Here is a 22,521-nt window from a genome sequence, read left to right as displayed (position 1 = left end):
ATCGAGTTTCGTTCCGATCGGCCTCCGTTAACCTTGTCTAATCGGTGCTCAAACTTCATTGGCCGATGGCGGCCATGTTTTTTGAGATACGCCAATGTCCTCATAGACATACATGGCACCTTGGGCCAAGACACTGCATACCAATTTTCAAGTCAATCGGACTAACGGTCAGGTGGTTATAGCCTGTTTTATGTTTTTTTCATGTTATAGCGCCACCATGAGGCCAATCGCCGCTATTTTTTTACCGTGACCTCAGATTGACCTCTTACACATGTGTACCAAGTTTGGTTAAAATAACTCTTTTACTTCTGGAGTTATAGCCATTTTAGTAAAATAGGCTCCTCCCACAACGTTAATTTTGCACCCCCTAGCGACCATGAATCGAAATTTCAACTTTTTTTTGATAATTATTGATCTTCAGACTCCATAGAACAATTCTGCACTGGTTTGGTTCCGATCGGGCGAAAAACCAGGGACTAGTTCGCAAAAGTAGATTTTCGACAAAATTCAAAATGGCGGAAAATCTATCATGGCGGAAATAAAATCGGAGATATACGTTTTGTTCGTCAGGCGTCCAGCTTTCCAATGATATAAGACACTTGAGTCTATGACTTACGGTCTAGGAGTTATGAGCAGTTTTGCGCTTTTGGTTGCTATAGCGCCACCTATGGGCCAATCGGGGTCATAATTTGATAACCTCTCCTCGATTTTTGTACTACCATATGGCAAAGTTTCAAAGCTCTAGCCCTTACGGTTTGGGCTGCACGATGCGTTTTACGGCAGAATAATAATAATAATAATAATAATAAAAATCAGCACAATTACAATAGGGTTTCAGCACTTCGTGCTTGAACCCCTAATAATAAAAATCAGCACAATTACAATAGGGTTTCAGCATTTCATGCTTGAACCCCTAATAATAAAAATCAGCACAATTACAATAGGGTTTCAGCACTTCGTGCTTGAACCCCTAATAATAATAATATCTGTGTTTCTGCCATTGAATCTCACAGAACTGCTGACATTTAGTGCCAGTTGGCCTAAAGTCACAGTCCTGCTGACTCTCAATCTGTTATTTTGAGATTTGATCAGTGTTTCTGTTCATCTGATCAATCACTATAATCTAGTTTCTGTTTCTATGTCCTGCTGTAACAGAAGAAGAGAAGATCCCAGAGCGACTGTGTACGTATTAAAAATGATGATTATAAGCTTTATTGTGCTACAGCAGAAATTATTTTTCTTTGTCAATATGTATAATTTTTCACCACATGTTCTGCTTGTGAGAGATTAATATACTGATGACTGAATCGCATACAACATGTGATTTACAACATTACTGTAACTGTTACTGATGCTGAATGATACTGATACTGATGAAGTCATGCAGATTATATGATTATTAGAAGCTCATGAAGAATCACACAGTATCTTCTCAGTGTTTCTGACATGTTCATTCACTTATAATCTCCTCATTTCTGTTTCTACGTGCTGCTGTGACACGAAGCCGAGATCTCGGAAAACATAAAGAAAGTGTGTAAGTATCACAGCTGATGCAATGAGAGAAAAAATCGCTTCATTGACAGTAGAGTTTAACATTAAGACACCACAGGTGTGAAACTCTCCTGAACTAATATATGCATTGCTATGAAAAGTATTGTTATTTGATAATTCATCTTAGTGATGGATTTAACAGATTTTACTGATCATTAATAAAAAGTTATTATGAAGAATCACACAGTATCTTCCCAGTGTTTCTTTATCTGTTCACCCACTTATATTATACTTATTTCTCTGTTTCTGCTGTGACAGTTGAAAGCAAGAAACCTGAAAATCAAGAGCGACTGCGTAAGTATTACAACTAAGACAGCAAGTGTAAAATGAGTGTATGAACGTCTGCATGACATGTCGTTTGCTGCTCGTCAATTATTGTTATTGTTTTTAATAACTATAAAAAAGTGACAAGCTTCAGGCTGATCACAAACGTTATGTTTGTCTAAAGTTATTTCTGCTTATTAATATGTTTGAATTGGATTTTACGGATTTTACTGATCATTAATAAAAAGTTATTAGAAGCACATGAAGAATCACACAGTATCTTCCCAGTGTTTCTTTATCTGTTAACCCACTTATTGAATATATTCATTATATATATATATATATATATATATATATAAAATTCACATATATTATTATGTCCTCATTTCTCTGTTTCTGCTGTGACAGTTGAAAGCCAGAAACCTGACAATTCAGAGCAACTGCGTAAGTATTACAACTAAGACAGCAAGTGTAAAATGAGGAGACTGTTTGCTGATCGCCAATTATTGTTATTGTTTTTAATAACTACAAAAAGTACCCTTTCACACCAAAAGTGAAATAAGCTTTAGACTGATCACAAATGTTATGTTTGTCTAAAGTTATTTCTGCTTATTAATATGTTTGAATTGGATCCTTGAACTGGTGAGATTAAATACATTAATTATATTTGTTTAATTTAAAATATTTAATTATAGGTTTTTATTGACTTTGATGAAGTGATGCTTAATGCTAACATTTAGTCTAGAACTGCAGCACACACGCACACACACACCGCTCTGCACTTACTTACGATTTCTCTCAACATGGGACAGGAGAGCTCTCAGTCAATATATGTAACTATAAATGAAAAAGTATCTCAGTACAATTTAAAAATAATGTGTTACTTTTAGGGCTGTCAAACGATTAATCGCGATTAATCGCATCCAAAATAAAAGTTTGTTTTTACATAATATATGTGTGTGTACAGTGTATAATTATTTTCTATATATAAATACACACACATGCATGTATCTATTTAAGAAATATTTGCATGTATATACTGTGTGTATATATATATTTATATTATATATAAATATTTTATATATAAATAACACATTTTTCTTATATATATGCATGTGTGTGTATTTATATATAGAAAATAATTATACTCCATACACACACATATATTATGTAAACACAAACTTTTATTTTGGATGCGATTAATCGCGATTAATCGTTTGACAGCCCTAGTTACTTTACTAGTTACTTGAAAAAAGTAATCCGATTACATAACTCAAGTTACTTGTACTGTGTTTCACCCAACACTGTTAATAAATGTCAATTCCCATTAAAACATTTTGGGTTCATTTTAAGTAAACAATATAATAATTTTTTAAACAATAGTTGAGCTAAATAAAACAATTTCAAACATTTAACCCAGCTGCTGATACTGTTTATTGAAAATTCACATTAAAGCAACACTATGTAGCTTTTCAACCTTCATAATATATTTCCAAGAATCTTGTGATGGTACATCGACTTACAATAGGTTGAATGACATGTCTGCCATAGCCTGATGGGGTCTGTATCGCTTTTACTGGCACTATGTAACTTCGGGGTTCGGGTAGTAACCCGAGCACAAAAAGAACTACAAAATTCGACTACTTTATGGCATACGTCACTTCCCCCACCACTCGGACGTGAGAGGCCAACCAGTGTTTGTTTTCCGGCTTTCGTGCGTATGTTTTTGTCATGGCCAAAGCAGCAATGGACAAAAAAAAAGTCAGAATTATGCCTATGTCTAAACGCCGTTTACAAGTTTGGTAGGAGCTACATTCTTGCAAGTAAATAATACATGATTAGACGGACAAAATTATCTTTTAGGCTAAGTAGCCTAATGACTGCAGGCTGATAGTCATGTTTGTTTATTTATTTTTCTGGTGAAAGTGTCTTGCCTCAGGCTATAATGCAAATCGATTTTTCAACTTTGCAGATTCATCTATGGTGGCTTGATATTATAATATTGACGATATATGGCTATTACCCACCACACAAACATTGAATTGAATTAGCATTCTGTAAAACAGTAGTCAATAGGCTACTATAATGACGCTGGCTTGTAAACGTGAGCTACGCGATCTTTTGGCGTTTGAAAAAAATAAAACCCATGAAATTATATTCATATGACATTCTGAAATATATGCCACTGTACCTGGGATGAAGACATTTCACACGCAACGTAAGCAGTCTGCCCAAGACATGAGAACTCCTTCTGCAGAGTTTGGGGGTATCGGCTATCCCCTGGTGTAACCATGACAGATTTTACGACCTCAGTAGAAGACAATACTGTTTCCCAACTGTAGGGGGACCCTGAGAGCAAAAGTTACTTAGTGTTACTTTAACGATAGATTTAACTATTTAACTAATGTTCACACACAGCATATAGTCATGCAGATGATGGAGCGTTTATTAGAAGCACAGGACGAATCACACAGGATCATCTCAGAGTTTAATTCTGTCATGTTCATCTGATCACTCACCTATAACCGAATTTCTCTGTTTTTATGTGCAGCTTTGACTGGTGAAGAAGAGACCTCTGAACAAGAAATACGTAAGTATTACAACTGAAACAGCAAGTGTGAAATGTGTTTTGTTGCAGGGTCGGGCCGATAGGCTGACAGACATCACGATGTTGAGCCGACATTTATAGGATAAATGTTTTGTTGACTTAACTCAATTTTAAAGAGAAAACTGAAACTTTTACTCTGATACTTTTCTCCAGACCCTTTAACCCTCTGGAGTCTGAGGTGTTTTCTGGGCACTGGAGGTGTTCTGACATGCTCTGACATTTGTGCTTTTTTCAGTTATTTATAAACATGTTAATGGCAAAGGTGTAAATTCACTCTATATAGCACAAACAGGGCTACCAAAATATGTGATCACCATGCATGTATATTTTTTTATTTTTAAGAGAATAATGCTTATGCGTGGTTATTGAAAAAATTAAAAATGAAAGTTGCTGAAAGAAGACCTCAAAACTCATAATAAATATGCATGAATAAGACTTTTGAGAAATGGATGTTCTTCCTTCGAGTTCTGGCTTCAAAATTATGTGAAAATAGTCTTGCTTTATCGTTCAGATAAAACAATACATTGATTTAAATTGATGTAAAACAGGTTTTGCTTGGAAAGCCATTATGCGAGTGGGCGTGAACGAGGAGTGGTTTACACCTTGGAATACAAAATGTCCCACCCATTATGCATAATGACTCTGCATAATTAGCCATTCATTCAGGTGTGACTCTGACTGACTGAGCCACAATGCAAGGACAAAAAATTAGAAGAAGACTTATATTGACCATTTAAGATTTTGCTTACATCTATCTTGTAAATATGTTTTGCTATTTTATTAAAAAGGTTAAAATTACAACAATAATTAAAATTTCAACAATATTTCAAGTGTACTCTTTCTTTGTAAAAAAAAAAAAAAGATTATAGGCCTACATTTTAGGCCTATCTATGTATTCATTAGTTTGAATATAGCCAAAATTGGAACAGCTAACATCTTAGTTGATGACTTTATTTTATATATATATATATATAAAAAAATTGCTAAACAAAAGCTTATTTGATATATATATTCAGTATATTCTACAGTAAAAACTGTACTCAAATCTATTCAACAAAATGTTGTCTTTCATATTTCGCCTGACTGTAACGTTGTTTTTATGAAATATTAGGGCATATAAATGTTAATTTGCAGTTTAATACGTATTGCTTATACAAACAGCCTACATTTTATTTCAACATATTTCAGTCGATTTTTACTCATCTCAGTAGGCTATAGTAATACAGTTTGCTAAAACATCATCATTCATTCACACACGCGATTTAAATTTAAACTGTCTTTTTGCGAGCTGTGGTAAACAGCGCGCATCTCTGCCGTTCATTCATCAAAAACAGAAACCCGATTCACGTGAGAAGAAAAAAAAACTTACAGTATTCCTCAGCTCGCTCCTCGATATACCCGCACTTCTGAGGTAGGCTACTTTTTTCATCAAAAGCTTATGTGGCAGTATATTCTACAGTAAAAACTGTACTCAAATCTAGTCAACAAAATGTTGTCTTTCATATTTCGCCTGACTGTAACGTTGTTTTTATGAAATATTAGGTTATATAAAATTGCAGTTTAATACGTATTGCTACGTACAAATACGTACAAATAGCCTACATTTTATTTCAACATATTTCAGTCGATTTTTACTCATAGTAATACAGTTTGCTAAAACATCCTCATTCATTCACACACGCGATTTAAATTTAAACTGTCTTTTTGCGAGCTGTGGTAAACAGCGCGCATCTCTGCCGTTCATTCATCAAAAACAGAAACCCGATTCACGTGAGAAGAAAAAAAACTTACAGTATTCCTCAGCTCGCTCCTCGATATACCCGCACTTCTGAGGTACTTTTTTCATTATTGTTATTGCTCACAGCGCTGCTGAGACGGTGTTAAAGTAATGATCTGAATAAACTGATATGTGGGCGTTCACAGGTTTGCTTGGATTGCCTCATTCATTTGCGTTTGAATAGTGCGCGCTCTCCGTAGGCGGAGTCACATTACATTTGAATTAGCTCTAATGAGGTCGACTGGAATCGCTCTCTTTTAATACAGATTTCACAACATGAGAATATTTGTTTTTTATATAAATTACTTCATTTAAGAGAAGAGAATTCAAGCTTCATGCCTGTTTGCCTGTTTGACTGAGTATTCGCTGAGTTATTGTTCATTTTCGGACGCGTTTCAGAATGGACGACACTGGCAGATAGAAGGCAGAACTCGCATCACGTTTATTTTTCTTTATTTGGCAAAAAGCACAACACTTTGTTTTTATTGTGAGTATACACAAAAATAATACACATTTAACAGAATCGATTGATGTATGAAACTTGTTTTGTAAAATCAAAGTCAAAAGAGTATTTTGGGTCTCAATTCAACTCATAAGGAAAAAAGCGAGCAGATCACGCCGGCGTGATCTCCGACCTCTGAGGGTTAATAACATGTGTGACTGCAAACAACACCTGCAAGAAAAGCTGTGGGTCATTGTTAGTGTCGTATCAAATAGACAAACGTTTGATTCACTTTTAACACTTTTATTCATGGCAGACCATTGAAGATCGCCACACACGAGACTCTCAGAAATCTGTTTGAAGCCAGGATTTCTGGAATTAAACATGTTTTTGGCTATTCTCATTACCGCTACAGCCTGAAGAAATTAGTACCATTAAGAAAGCTAATACAGTTCACATCATCTTCACGGTTTTAAACTTGAAACTATGAAATCATTCTAATAATTTTGACTGATTTATTTCATTACCGCAATGGCTATTGCAAATTACAACTTAATTTTTTAATATATTTTATTGAAACCTGACATATTTTCAAAATGATGGCTAAATGAACATAAAATGAACACCTGTTGCGGTCATGACACATAAGTTGCGGAGATGAGAATTTCAACAGAAAATGCAATAAAATACAAACATTATTCATTCCTGTGTTAAAATTGCTATTTGTGCAAGGTAGACAACAGGGTTGTCATCAAAGTTTATTGCCATTTGCACAGGTACGTTTCAGTACAGGTACATTGGAATTCTTATGCATTTCTCAAAGTCAGGTTCTAAATTAAAAATAAAATATATAAAGTAATATGCATACACCCTCACATAGCCTACATACATACATATACGTACACATACTCACATATATATATATATATGTACACATATATATATATATATATATATATATATATATATATATATATATACATACACACGCACACCATGTATATATACATATATACATACACATCATGAGGTAGAGCAGAGAGCGACTAGACATTTTAAAAGGAATACAAAAGAGATACAGAACCGGTGTATAAATAACCTTTCTAGTTTAGATAAATACACATTATAATAAATAATAGTAATATTGTGCGTACAAAAATAAAACTCTAAATAGAATAAATTACTATTGCACTTTTTTTTTTTTTTTTTTTTTTTTTTTTTTTTCTCCATTAGGTCACCTAATGGAGTTTTTCGGTTCCTTGCCACTGTTGCCTTTGGCTTGCTCAGTTGGGGATACTTAATTTGATTAATCGATTCAACAGTGCTATTGATCTGCATTACCAAACGTGGATGTTTTACACCAGAAACAAACACTGATGTACTATTTTATTTAATACTGTGAAGCTGCTTTGATACAATCTGTATTGTGAAAAGCGCTATATAAATAAAGTTGACTTGACTTGACTTGACTTGATCATTACAATAATTAAAAACATGGAATAGGATACTTTTTTCCCTCCTTAATGTCCTGTGCCACTAGCCTGACAGTGCACCTGCAATGCAGTCTCCTCTGAGTTATGGGGGGCTTTCAAGGGTATGTCTCTATTGTTTTGGTCAAATCTCGCATAAAACGTGTTAAGATTGTCCAGTAGAGAGGAGTCTTGGATCACAGTTTTGTTTGCAGCTTTCCTGTAATTGGTGACTGACTGTATTCCTTGCCACATCCTTCTGTTGTTATTTTCTCTGTAACAGTTCTCGAGTCTCTGGGTATATGCCCTTTTGGCGGCCCTGATGGATTTTTGGAGCTCATATCTGGCATGCTTATACTCCATGATGTCTCCTGACTTAAAGGCTATACTGCGATTTTTAATTTTGATGCGCACATCCGCATTAAACCAGGGCTTCTGATTAGGAAGAATAATAGTTCTGGAGGGGATGCAGATGGAAGTACACCATTCAATATAGCTGCTAACAGTATCTGTATATTCGTGGATGTTATCTGAGGCTTCTCTAAAAATGTTAATATCTGTGGCCTCCAAACAGCCCTGCAGTTCCTCCAAAGCGAATCTGTCCACATATTCACAGTTCTAACTGTGTCTGGGTCCGCTTTAAGCCTCTTGATGTAAATGGGCTGTAGTAGAATTGCAAGATGATCACATTTCCCAAAATGTGGCTTGGAGACAGCAGTATAGGCATTTTTAATGTTACTGTAGCATTTATCCAAAGTCCTATTTCCCCTAGTGGGAAAGTTAACAAACTGATAAAATTTGGGAATAGTTTTTCGGAGGACGCAATGATTAAAATCACCATAGCAGCATCTGGATATGAGTTTTCGTGCCTACTAATCATATTGTGTAGTTCTTTAAGTGCATTATACTTGTTAGCCGCGGAATGAATATACACTGTGCTTAATATAACACACTGCAGTTCTCTAGGCAAATAAAATGGCCTACATTTCACAGTAATATACTCCACATTTTCAGAACATGACTGTGATATTACCGTGTTGTCGGTGCTCCAGGATTGTTTGACGAGGATAGCCGTTCCACCCCCGCGAGTTTTACCGCATTCTGTTTCGCTGCAGTCAGCTCTGTAAACATTGTAGCCTGCCGGTGTTATGGCTTCATCGGAGGTCCTCTGTCCAAGCCATGTTTCACAGAAACATAAAACAGAACAGTCCTTAATGTACCTCTGCGTAGCCATCCGACAAAAAATATCGTCCATCTTATTTACTAAGGACTGAACATTGGCGAAAAGTATGATCGGAAGAGTTAGCCGGCCTTTGCTAACCAGTCGGCGGAGTCTTCGCCCCCCTCCTCCTCGCCTACCGCGCTTCCGTGTCGGCCTCACGGTGCCAGGAAATCCCCCTGTTGTGGCCTGGCCTGGCGTCACTCCAGCATGGAGATGTAGCTCCAGGAAGGAGTTGAGAGCATTTGTATCGAAATTACCTCTGTAATTCAGTTCTCCTAGTTGTAACAGAGTCACTCGATCATACTTAATATGAGCTCTAGCATACCTCACATGAAAGGACAGTAATGACACTACCAATACAAAATGTAAATTAAAGCTGCAAGCAGCATTTAGCGGGGTTCAAGCATTTGAGGCCTTTAACCCTCTGAGGTCGACAATCACGCCGGCGTGATCTGCTCGCTTTTTTCCTTATCAGTTGAATTGAGACCCGAAATACTCTTTTGACTTTGATTTTACAAACAAGTTTCATACATCAATCGATTCTGTTAAATGTGTATTATTTTTGTGTATACTCACAATAAAAACAAAGTGTTGTGCTTTTTGCCAAATAAAGAAAAATAAACACGAAGCGAGTTCTGCCTTCTCTCTGTCAGTGTAGTCCATTGTGAAACGCATCCGAAAATGAACAATAACTCAGCGAATACTCAGTCAAACAGACATACAGACACACAGGCATGAAGCTTGAATTCTCTTCTTTTAAATAAAGTAATTTATATAAAAAATAAATATTCTCATCTTCTGAAATCTGTATTAAAAGAGAGTGATTCCAGTCGAGCTCATTACAGCTGATTCAAATGTAATGTGACTCCGCCCACGGAGAGCGCGCGCTATTCAAACGCAAATGTCTGAGGCAATCCACGCAAACTTGTGAACGCCCCCATATCAGCTCGAGAAAACACAAGTTTAATCAGATCATTACTTGTTTACACCATCTCGCAGCGCTGTGAGGAATAATAATAATGGAAAATACCTCAGAAGTGCGGGTATTTCGAGGAGCAAGGATCAGACTGAGCTGAGGAATACAGTAGTAGGCTAAGTTTTTTTCCTTCTCACGTGAATCGGGTTTCTGTTTATGAATGAATGAACGGCAGAGATGCGCACTGTTTATCACAGCTCGCAAAAAGACCGTATTAAACTGCAAATTAACATTTATATGCCCTAATATTTCATAAAAACAACGTTACAGTCAGGCGAAATATGAAAGACAACATTTTGTTGACTAGATTTGGGTACAGTTTTTACTGTAGAATATACTGTAAGATTATGCTTGAGTTGTTGTAATTGTAACCTTTTTAATAAAAAAATATATATACAATATAGATGTAAACAAACTATTAAAAGGTTAACATATTTTTTTTCTTTTAATAATTTGTATTGTGTTTTATTAGTAACAAATTTGGGGAGAGTATATATATATATATATATATATATATATATATATATATATATATATATATGTGTGTGTGTGTGTGTGTGTGTGTGTGTGTGTGTGTGTGTGTGTGTGTGTGTGTATGTGTGTGTGTGTGTGTGTATATGAAGAGTTCAGATGCAAAAGCCTCTAAATGCCATCTGAAATTTTCTTCTAGAATGATCATTTTTATGAAGCTTGTATATTTAAGTTAGCTATAGGTGACACACCTGAATGAATGGCTCATTAAGTATGCAGGGGCATTGTCTCATCAGGTGTGAACTACTAAATATGCATGATCGTTTACGCCCCATCCGCATATTGCCTTTCCAAACTAAAAGTGTTTCACAAAACTTAAATCAATGTATCGTTTTATGTGAATGATTAGGCAGGATGATTTTCACATCATTTTGAAGAAAAAACTCTAGGCGACAACATTAGTCAAAAGTCTTATTGACATATATTTAGTATGTGTTTTGTGGCCTTATTTCAGAAACTTTCATTTTTAGTTTTTTCAATAACCATGCATAAACATTATTCTCTCAAAAACGAAAACATGTACATACATGTGGCTCACATATCATGGTAGTCCTGTTTGTGCTAAATAGAGTGTATTTTTTTTTGCCATTGATATGTTTATAAGCAACTGAAAAAAGCACAAATGTCAGGGCATGTCAGAACATCTCAAGGACCCCAAAAACACCCCAGACCTCAGAGGGTTAAGTACATAAGGCAATTTAGTGAGTTGTCTGAGTTTTTGTTTAGGATTTACAGGCTTTTGAGTGTTTTTTGCCATACCCATTTTCTAAATTATCCTGTTATGGCTACCCAAAGGGTAAAGTTTAAGTTTTTTTATATAATTATTGATCTAGAGAGTCCAGATAATTGCCCTAGACTGGTCTGGTTCCGATCGGGCGAAAAACCAGGGACTAGTTCGCAAAAGTAGGTTTTGGACAAAACTCGACATAGCGGAAAAGATAGAGATAGCCGCCTTGAGCCAGGGATCACAGTGGAGTAAGGCACTTGAGTCTGGGTCAAACGGTCTAAGAGTTATGAGCGATTTTGTACTTTCGGTCGCCACCTATGGGCCAATCGGGGTCATACTTTGATAGGTTGTCCCCGAATTGAGGCCTACCATCTGGCCAGGTTTCAAGTCTCTAAGCCTTACGGTTTGCCCTGCACGATGCGTTTTATGAATCCTTACAATTACAATAGGGTTTCAGCATTTTATGCTTGAACCCCTAATAAAACTTGACTCAGAAAGCTACGCTATGTCGCACACAAGGGAGCGCCATTAGTCACAAACAATTAACATCATTATAATATTTGTTTATAGTAGTAAATTACATGTTTTATTTTTAAAAATCTTTACCGCTGTGGTGTTTTAATGGTTTTGTGATAATCACGCAGATAAAACTTGTACACTGTGATTTTGTTTTTAATGCCGCAAACCAAAATGGAGACCATAATATGAAGAACACAAATCATGTACAAAATGATAAAATCACTTAAGTGATCTTTGTGTAGTGATTTCAATCTCTGATGTTCACATGCAAACACTTGATCTAATGTCTACTTTGGCTTTGTATGTCTCTGTGTCTAGATGCTGATGTCACACAAGAAGAGGCATCGAGATCAGAGATGGAGAAAGGTGCATTCATGTTGAAGAAGTCAAGTGATAGGTGTTGATAGGATATTCAGAGATAGTCTTTGGGATGTGCTGGAGGAGACTTTACAGAGTGCTCACCTCTTGCATTGTCAATTCAAGATCTTGAACAAAAATTGATACACTTCTTGATGGAAATAAATATTGTGATGTTATTTCCATCAAGAGATTCATCAGATTTTGGTCAGTATCTTGCACGCTGCAATTATTATTATTTTTTGTCTCGTTTCCAGTCCAGATATCTAAAAATTCTTAAATCAAGATGCATTTACTAGATGAGTAAAATTACATAAGATAGTATGTCCTGTTTTCCGGGGGAACTAATCAAAATTAAGTGAGTTGATGTTTAAAAAAGCAAAATTATCTGCCAGTGGGGTAAGAAAAATAATCTTAATATTCAAACAGCAACAAGATTATTTTTTCTTACCCCACTGGCAGATAATTTTGCTTGTTTTACTACTTTAGTAAATTAATCTTGATTTAATAAATGTTTGATATTTGGACTGGAAACAAGACAAAAATACAAAGTAAGAAAAGCATTGTTTTGCAGTGTATTGCCCGAAATACACACGTGTGTCAAACAAAATAAATTTTGCATGATAATTAATGGTTAAATGATTACAGATTTTTATTATTTTACTTTTTCTTTGTATTTCTCTATTTCTAGGTGCTGATGTCTCAAAGATGGAGCAAGGTGAAGAGGGACGGCGCATGATTGTTGCAGAGACTGCCTTAAGTCGAGTGATAGGTGCTAACATGACATCCATAGACCGACAGGGCAGGAGGAGCATTGCAATCCCTAACCCCAGTACTACACATGCTGAAGATCATGGTGAGTCTTTTGATTTTTTTTTTTTAATGTAAGTTTGTTCATTCAATAGTATTCGCGTATACTTATGATTGTTACTGCCAGGTGAAAACTGCCTGTTTGTCCACATAACCTGATCACACTGAAATACAAATATCCATGCCGTTGAGTGGAAAGTGTGTTTTAAGCCTTGTTTGCCTACAGTCCACAACTTGTTTGACGAATGTTTTTTACTAAAGAGCCAGACTCCTGCTTGACTGGACCTGTAAATAAAACAAAATGATCATTTGTATGAACACTAAACCACTGAAGGTTTGCAGATGCCCCCTAGTGCTCAACGGCCCCTGCTTGAGAAGAACTATTGTTTTAGACCTCATTGTATGTCTAGTTTTCAAGTGACCATCATGTGTAATGAATGTAAAGTTTCATTGTCTAATTCCTCTGTGATTTTTGTTAAAACAGGATCAGATGGAAAAGCTCGTCAAAATGAACTGAAAGAGCTGAAAGAAGGTGATATATTTGTCATTCAGTACCGCTTTACTTTTAATAAGTAAATGCTAATATTTAGTCTAGAACTACAGCAACCGTCATGTTTACACAGCACACACACACACACACACACACACACACACACACACACACAAACGCACACACACTCACACACACCGCTCTGCACTTACTCACGATTTCTCTCAACATGGAACAGGAGAGCTGTCAGTAAATAATATATGTAAATATAAATGAACAATAAATGAAAAAGTAACTCAGATATTTTGTTGTAAATTTAAAAGTAATGCGTTACTTGAAAAAAGTAATCCGATTACATAACTCGTTACTTGTTGTTATGTCCCCGGCTTGTCTAGGGGGTTGGGACATACAAATAAATCTACCCAGGAGGGAAAAACTTAAGGATGACTCGAAACAGGTGTCAAGTTTGTGTATTTATTAATGAACTAACAAAAACTTAAACGCTAACTAGAAAAAAATATAAACAACACCACACACAGTCTCCACGGCTCCCACCGCGCAGATGAAATACACACGAGGATAGCCCGCTGCTCACCACACCTCCCCAGCTGATCACGAACACTGGTCCGACAGCTGGCTCCACACAGACAGTGCAGGGCAAAGATAGCGATCAGCTGCACCCAGCCGATCTCATAGTCCACACAGCAGTTCCATCGGTAATCCACACCGACGTCAAGGGAAAAGGAAGAGATCTCCCTCCCGAGCACTTCACTAGCCCTGTTTATACACCTCACTGGTTTCCGCTGATCAGCTTCAGCTGCGGGATTATCCGTGTCAACCTCCAAACACCTGCAGGAGAGAGAGAGCGACACCCACCCACACACACACAACACCCACAGACCTCACGGGTCGTAACACTTGTAATGTGTTTCACCCAACACTGTTAATAAATGTTCATTTCCATCAAATTTTGGGTTCATTTTAAACAAGCAATATAATAATTTTTTAAACAATAGTTGAGCTAAATAAAACAATTTCAAACATTTAACCCAGCTGCTGATATTGATCATTCACATTAACGATAGATTTAACTAATGTTCACACACAGCATATAGTCATGCAGATGATGGAGCGTTTATTAGAAGCACAGGACGAATCACACAGGATCATCTCAGAGTTTAATTCTGTCATGTTCATCTGATCACTCACTTATAATTGAATTTCTCTGTTTTTATGGGCAGCTTTGACCGGTGCAGAAGAGACCTCTGAACAAGAAATACGTAAGTATTACAACTGAAACAGCAAGTGTGAAATGTGTTTTGTTGCAGGGTCGGGCCGATAGGCTGACAGACATCACGATGTTGAGCCGACATTTATAGGATAAATGTTTTGTTGACTTAACTCAATTTTAAAGAGAAAACTGAAACTTTTACTCTGATACTTTTCTCCAGACCCTTTAATAACATGTGTGACTGCAAACAACACCTGCAAGAAAAGCTGCGGGTCATTGTTAGTGTCGTTTCAAATAGACAAACGTTTGATTCACTTTTAACACTTTTATTCATGGCAGACCATTGAAGATCGCCACACACGAGACTCTCAGAAATCTGTTTGAAGCCAGGATTTCTGGAATTAAACATGTTTTTGGCTATTCTCATTACCGCTACAGCCTGAAGAAATCAGTACCATTAAGAAAGCTAATACAGTTCACATCATCTTCATGGTTTTAAACCTGAAACTATGAAATAATCCATATTTAAAAATTAACATTTCTGTTTGATTTTGACTGATTTCTCTCATTACCGCAATGGCTATTGCAAATTACAGCTACAGCTTTTTAAATATATTGTATTAAAACCTGACATATTTTCAAAATGATGTGGCAAACCTGAAAGAACATAATGTATATAAATCATGTGCATTTCAAATCAAATGACTACATTTATTAAATTAACATAAAATGAACACCTGTTGCGGTAATGACACATAAGTTGCGGAAATGAGAATTTCAACAGAAAATGCAATAAAATACAAACATTATTCATTCCTTTGTTAAAATTGCTTTTTGAGCAAGGTAGAGAACAGCGTTATTGTCATTATAATATTTGTTTATAGTAGTAAATTACGTTTTATTTTTAAAATCTTTACCGCTGTGGTGTTTTAATGGTTTTGTGATAATCACCCAGCTAAAACTTTACACTGTTCTGTTGCTGACCTGCATTCGTAACTGCTTTCCTGAGCTATTTAGATACATGTTTTTTGTTTTTGTTTTTAATGCCACAAACCAAAATGGAGACCATTATATGAAGAACACAAATCATGTACAAACTGATAAAATCACTTCAGTGATCTTTTTGTAGTGATTTCAATCTCTGATGTTCACATGCAAACACTTGATATCAAACATTTATTAAATCAAGATCCATTTACTAAAGTAGTACAATGACATAAGATATCAAGTCGTGTTTTCTTGGGAAATAAATAAAAATTAAGTGAGTTTTTATTTAAAACAAGCAAAATTATCTGCAAATGGGGTAAGATTATTAAATAAGCCAAGCTTATTTTTTTAAGCATCAACTCACTTAATTTTTATTGATTCCCCTGGAAAACAGGTCATAATATCTTGTCATTTTACTCATCTAGTAAATGCTTCTTGATTTAAGAATTTTTAGATATTTGGACTGGAAACAAGACAAAAATACTAAGTAAAAAAAAAAAAAGAAAAAGAAGCATTTTTTTCCAGTGTACAAGATACTGACCAAAATCTGATTAATCTTTTGATGGAAATAACATCACAATATTTATTTCCATCAAGTAGTGTATCGATTTGTGTTCTAGATCTTGAATTGACAATGCAAGAGGTGAGCACTCCGTAAAGTCTCCTCCAGCACATCCCAAAGACTATCTCTGAATATCCTATCAACACCTATCACTTGACTTCTTCAACATGAATGCACCTTTGTCCATCTCTGATCTCGATGCCTCTTCTTGTGTGACATCAGCATCTAGACACAGAGACATACAAAGCCAAAGTAGACAAGACAAAAATACTAAGTAAGAGAAGCAGGTTTTTTTTTTTTTTTTTTTTTTTTGCAGTGTAGTGATGTCCTGGAATATGGTCATGATACATATTCCTACATGGTTGTTTAAAAAATGTTGTGAGAAGACATTTCTTTCAACTCTAATAAATGAAAAGCTAAAGTATTAGCCTATTAACCCCTTTTTTTTTAAAAGTGTTTATCATTACATATGACTGTCGTTGTACATCATCTATTCATTCACTATAATCTAATTTCTCTGTTTCTCTGATCAGCCTTGACTAATGAACTGGAGAACTCTGAAAAAGAAATATGTGAGTATTACAACTAAAACAGCAAGTGCAAAATGTGTTATGTTGTGCGACAATAAATGTTCAATGAAAAAGAAGTTTGTTGCTTTGCTAAAACCCATAAGCTTGCTAAAGTCTGCTCTCTATAGCTGCTATAGCCCACAAACAAAAATACATTTTGCATGTTAATTAATGGTTAAATGATTGCTTTTTAAAATCTTAAAATAATTATAATAAAAAACTGTATAGTCGTGGTTAAAATTATGCATTTAGTCACACAGAACAGAATTAAATATATTATTTTATTTTTAAATTGTAATCTTTGAAACGCCTCTCGGGCATCAAGTGCAGCTCCTATCTCTTTGAATGGGGAAACATCAAATTCTCCAAAACTGTTCACGAAGCTTATGATTACATTTCATAATTGAAAACACCAATGAAACTTGACAACAACAACAACAACAACAACAACAACAGTCTCATAAAGCTTGTTTATTATGTTCAAATAGTGTTAAAAAAGCTTGTTTTGCGATGCGATGACTTTACTAATCAACGATTGGCTGTTATTTAGAAGAAGGCGGGGCTTATTCGCAATATTGGACGTTGCACTTTCTCCCATTCATAAGTAACCGGAGTGTGCCGTCTTCCTATATATGAAGTCTTTGTCTTCACACGGAATATTAGTCAGGGGGCCAATTCTGAAAAGGGCTTCCGTTAAGACTTTTGCGGACATGTTTTGGTACAAGCTGTCACCCTATTTTTTTAGTTAGAAGACACCCATAGGTAAGATATTAGGGTGGTTGTCAAGCTGAATTTTTTTTTTTTTGTGACTTGTACAAGCAATTTCAGGCCAATTGTTTGGTTTCCTGCTCAACATGACATGCCAACAGTAAATGTTGAATATCTCCACAACCACAAGGACCATATTCATAAAAATGGTATCAAATGAAAGCCAACACCCATGGGATGTCTGCTGAAGTGTCAGAATGAACATTTATTGTACAGTGTAAGAGACAACAGAACTAGAACATGAAAAAAACTATCTCCGCCTAAAGAGAACCAGTTTTCAAAGTGAATATCAGCTTGGAAACATAACCTAGTATCCCAAAACCTCTATCAATCAGTACCCATATCTATGGGAATGAGTCAAGCCAAGTTTAAAGCTTGCAGGGAGAGACAGTGCAATGCTGCACAAGTTATAATACTTTAATGTCAAGGCGGAAATTTAGAACTGTAGATGATGGTCTATGGTGCTATTTGACTTAATTAGTGTACCAGGTTGTAACACAAATTATATTTAATTATCACTATAGTTATTAATTCCATCCTAACAAAACTGCTCTCTCACTTCTTTAGGGTTAGGGGTTAGTAACTAGTTAGTAGTAATAACTATGTAATAGTCGTATGGCAAAGGTATGTTTTTCCCCATCAAATCAGTGGCTCTCAGGTTGGCAGAGGTTGGCTCTCAGGTTGTCAGTCTCATCCCTTTGAGACTGAATGGATTGAATAAGCAAGGTCAAGCTAAGCACAATGCAAATAAAGGTGTGTGTCTATTATATTGCAAAAATATTACACAGTTTTATACTACAATAATCTCCAGAAAGAGCACAAAGACACCACTTCCTGAAAAATCACTTCAATCAAAGGGCTTTATCGTGGCTGTATTTTCCATATTTGTCTTGACAAATGAAACATTACAGAATGCATAGCTGATATAAAAAATTGGATGACTCATAACTTCCTTCTTCTAAATTCTGAAAAAAAAAACCAGAGATTCTAATTATTGGACAAAAAACGTCCTCACGTAATAATCTAGAATAGCCTACTGTCTAACACTTGATGGCTGCTCTGTTAAGTCTTCGTCGTCGGTTAGGAACCTGGGTGTGCTCTTTGATACCAATCTTTCATTTGAAAGTCACGTGTCTAGTATCTGTAAAACTGCATTTTTCCATCTTAAAAATATATATTAATTACGTCATATGCTCTCATTGACAAATGCGGAACAGTTAGTTCATGCTTTCATGACATCAAGGCTAGATTATTGTAATGCTCTACTGGGTGGTTGCCCTGCACGCTTAATAAACAAACTACAGCTGGTCCAAAACGCAGCAGCTCGAGTTCTTACCAGAACCAGGAAGTACGACCATATTAGCCCGGTTCTGTCAACACTGCATTGGCTGCCTATTAAACATTGCATACATTTTAAAACATTGCTGATTACTTACAAAGCACTAAATGGTTTAGCTCCGCAGTACTTGAGCGAGCTCTTAGCGCATTATAGTCCTTCACGTCTATTGCGATCTCAAAATTCCGGCCAGTTGATAATAAATCGACTGCTGGCGGTAGATCCTTTTCCTATTTAGCACCAAAACTTTGGAACAATCTTCCTAACATTGTCTGGGAAGCAGACACACTCTGCCAGTTTGTGACACTGGCACATTAGTTTAGGTATCATTACTTAAAAGAAAAATCATCATCAAAGGAGTTTAAGTATAGAAGATGATTGCATATATGTTTGTAGGTTTCATATAATATCTGAGTGATATGTGTATGTACTCATTTATATGTATTTATCATGTTTACTTCCACTGTGTGTGATGGTACTGATATGGATGTTTTGTATAAGGACAAATGCTGGCTGATACGCCGGAGCCCGGCCTATCACCGCGCACCTAAATGGATATAGGAGGCAGGTGTGTGAGGGCAGGGGGCGCGCGCCAGTACTCAGTTGCTGCAGCTACTAGTTTGTTTTGTAAACTGTTTCTCTGGGGTAGGAAAGAAAAAAGAAAGCATCACTACTGAAAAAAACGAACTGCATATAAGTTAAACGCCGCATGTAGTGTGAGGAAAACGAGCGCGTTACCAAACTGAGGACGCGTCAACATAGTCTTCACAGAAGGCTGGCTGGACTTTATTCAACGGAGTTGGTGAGATCGATTGGTTTTGTTCTTTCTCCTATTTGCGTGGTATAACAGTAAACCAACGATCGCATTCTTTCCTGTTATGTGTGGATTATTTGTTTGCTACGTCATGGGACAATTTACTGGCATAGGCCTTGGATTATAATATGAACTCTCGCGTGTGTCCTGATAAAGGACAGGATTCATTTAGTTTGGACTTGACAGTTGATGATAACGCAGTGCTGAAGTGCCAACTAGTCTCTCCCTATGGAGGATCCCTTTACCACCCTACAGATAAAGCATCGTCGGGAAAACTCAATTTGCGTATCTACCCCGAATTGATAAAATAAAATTCTTAATCAAAACTATAAGGAAACACCAGTAATTTGTTTAGGCTTGGTTTGTAGGGAATTACAAACCTGCGCACATATATTCAAACGCACATAAATATAGAACCAATTCTTGATGCGCATGTGAACGCCATCAGCGTTTCTCACAGGATCGCATTTAAAGTCTGTGTAGAGGGAATGGTGTCGTCTTGGCGGCCCATAATTTAATAACAAATGATCGTTGCGACGGAAGCGAATCAATCAAAACTAACTTTAGCTGGAAAATAACTTTATTAAAGAACATCTATAAAGCCAAAACAATCTTACCTTAAATTATACGTTTATCTCTGTAAAGCTGCTTTGAAACAATCTACATTGTTAAAAGCGCTATATAAATAAAGATGACTTGACTTGACGACATTTTTCTCAATCATTATCTCTTCCTATTTGTTTTTCTTTGGATGCTAGGCTTACAGCTCCCTCTGGATCCATGTTATCTCATCTGAAGGCAAAGAATTTTTTCACTACACTAGTCTGATTGGTTTCTGAGTGGATCACTACAATGTCCTCTGACATAAGCTTAGGGCTTTGCTATCTAACAAACTTATTAACACTTTTAGCTATAGCAGACTGTAAAATAGGCTGCTGTGCAGCAAATAAATTAAAAACATAATATTTCCGTTACACATCTGCACAAAACTTAATTTACCTATTAGTAAGTAAGCTAGTAATTATGAAAGTAAATTAGCCTAGCTATACACTCACCTAAAGGATTATTAGGAACACCTGTTCAATTTCTCATTAATGCAATTATCTAATCAACCAATCACATGGCAGTTGCTTCAATGCATTTAGGGGTGTGGTCCTGGTCAAGACAATCTCCTGAACTCCAAACTGAATGTCAGAATGGGAAAGAAAGGTGATTTAAGCAATTTTGAGTGTGGCATGGTTGTTGGTGCCAGACGGGCCAGTCTGAGTATTTCACAATCTGCTCAGTTACTGGGATTTTCACGCACAACCATTTCTAGGGTTTACAAAGAATGGTGTGAAAAGGGAAAAACATCCAGTATGCGGCAGTCCTGTGGGCTAAAATGCTTTGTTGATGCTAGAGGTCAGAGGAGAATGGGCCGACTAATTCAAGCTGATAGAAGAGCAACTTTGACTGAAATAACCACTCGTTACAACCAAGGTATGCTCAATAGATCAAGTTAATCTGTTGTGTGATTGTGTGATTCACTCCTTTATAAAGTTTTGTTCACACTCTACTGTTGAAACCTGCTGTGATCATCTTCTCTGGATCTGCTGCCAAATCACAGCTGTGCTGACACAACAGTGACCCTTGTGGTGTGATACTCTTGTGGTATTTATTCATACTCTTGTGGTATTTATTGATTATTATTTTTTAATGATCATGCTTGCAAATAAGTTGGATTATATTGCACATTTGCCCAAAATTACAATAGGTAACATGGAAGAAAATGGAAGCACTTTGGGAAAAAAATCCGCTTTTACCACTTTTAAGAATATAGTGTTAAAATGGACAAAAAAAACATTTTCTAAGCTGACAACCTGGCTAGAACACATGTTGAGGGGTTAAATATTAATACTGGATAGGTTGTATACTTGTACCAAAATGTGTCCAACAAAGTTTTAAAATCAGTTTTGGCCCCCTGACTATATGGAGGAAGAACAGGCTCCTCATGTGAAGGGATATTCTTTTTAAATCTCTCTGAATCTCCTATCCTTTAGTTTTCTTTATTCTTTATTCAGATCCCCTTTAGCTCCCACTGAGTGGTTGATAATCTTTTTGGGGTCCACAGAGCAATACAAGACAAAAAAATACAATTATTCCAATCAAATCATCAAACTATACATCTTAGCAGTAGCAGCACACCAAACATACAAGTTACAACATACATCTACATATTTGAAAGCATATCTTTATATACACTGTGTCCTTTTACTCTTTCTGACGTTTATGGGAACCATTTTCCAAGCAACAGAACTTTGATAAAGCAATGTCTTTTTCATCAAATTTGTTTGTGGACAAGCTAAAAAAGAGTTAAGCCTTACCGTGTTTTATAGTCCTAAAAATCCTGGTGATCCTCTGTGACTTCTGTGTAGTAATTTCAATCGTTGAGCTTCGCTTGCAAACACACTTGATCTAATGCCTACTTTTTCTGTGTATTTCTCTATTTCTAGGTGCTGATGTCTCAAAGAT

At 36.0% G+C, this 22,521-nt stretch overlaps 1 protein-coding gene across 1 annotated transcript in view; it reads left to right on the top strand.

Annotated features, from left to right (window-relative positions):
• LOC308695115 (uncharacterized protein) overlaps positions 1 to 13,829 on the top strand; it is a gene marked incomplete at its 3' end in the record, with an annotated part of 120,033 nt that extends 106,204 nt beyond the window's left edge. The window contains exons 8-15 of the mRNA XM_081373092.1: positions 1,156 to 1,182; positions 1,505 to 1,534; positions 1,810 to 1,845; positions 2,224 to 2,259; positions 4,367 to 4,405; positions 12,405 to 12,452; positions 13,135 to 13,299; positions 13,738 to 13,829. Coding sequence (XP_081229218.1) covers positions 1,156 to 1,182; positions 1,505 to 1,534; positions 1,810 to 1,845; positions 2,224 to 2,259; positions 4,367 to 4,405; positions 12,405 to 12,452; positions 13,135 to 13,299; positions 13,738 to 13,829 — 473 coding nt within the window. The remainder of the gene's footprint in view (positions 1 to 1,155; positions 1,183 to 1,504; positions 1,535 to 1,809; positions 1,846 to 2,223; positions 2,260 to 4,366; positions 4,406 to 12,404; positions 12,453 to 13,134; positions 13,300 to 13,737) is intronic.
• Positions 13,830 to 22,521: the final 8,692 nt, after the last annotated feature.

The sequence above is a fragment of the Scardinius erythrophthalmus genome (assembly GCF_964197995.2).
Source record: "Scardinius erythrophthalmus genome assembly, chromosome: 1".
Lineage (NCBI taxonomy): Eukaryota > Metazoa > Chordata > Actinopteri > Cypriniformes > Leuciscidae > Scardinius > Scardinius erythrophthalmus.
This window is presented reverse-complemented; position numbering and strand designations above follow the sequence as displayed.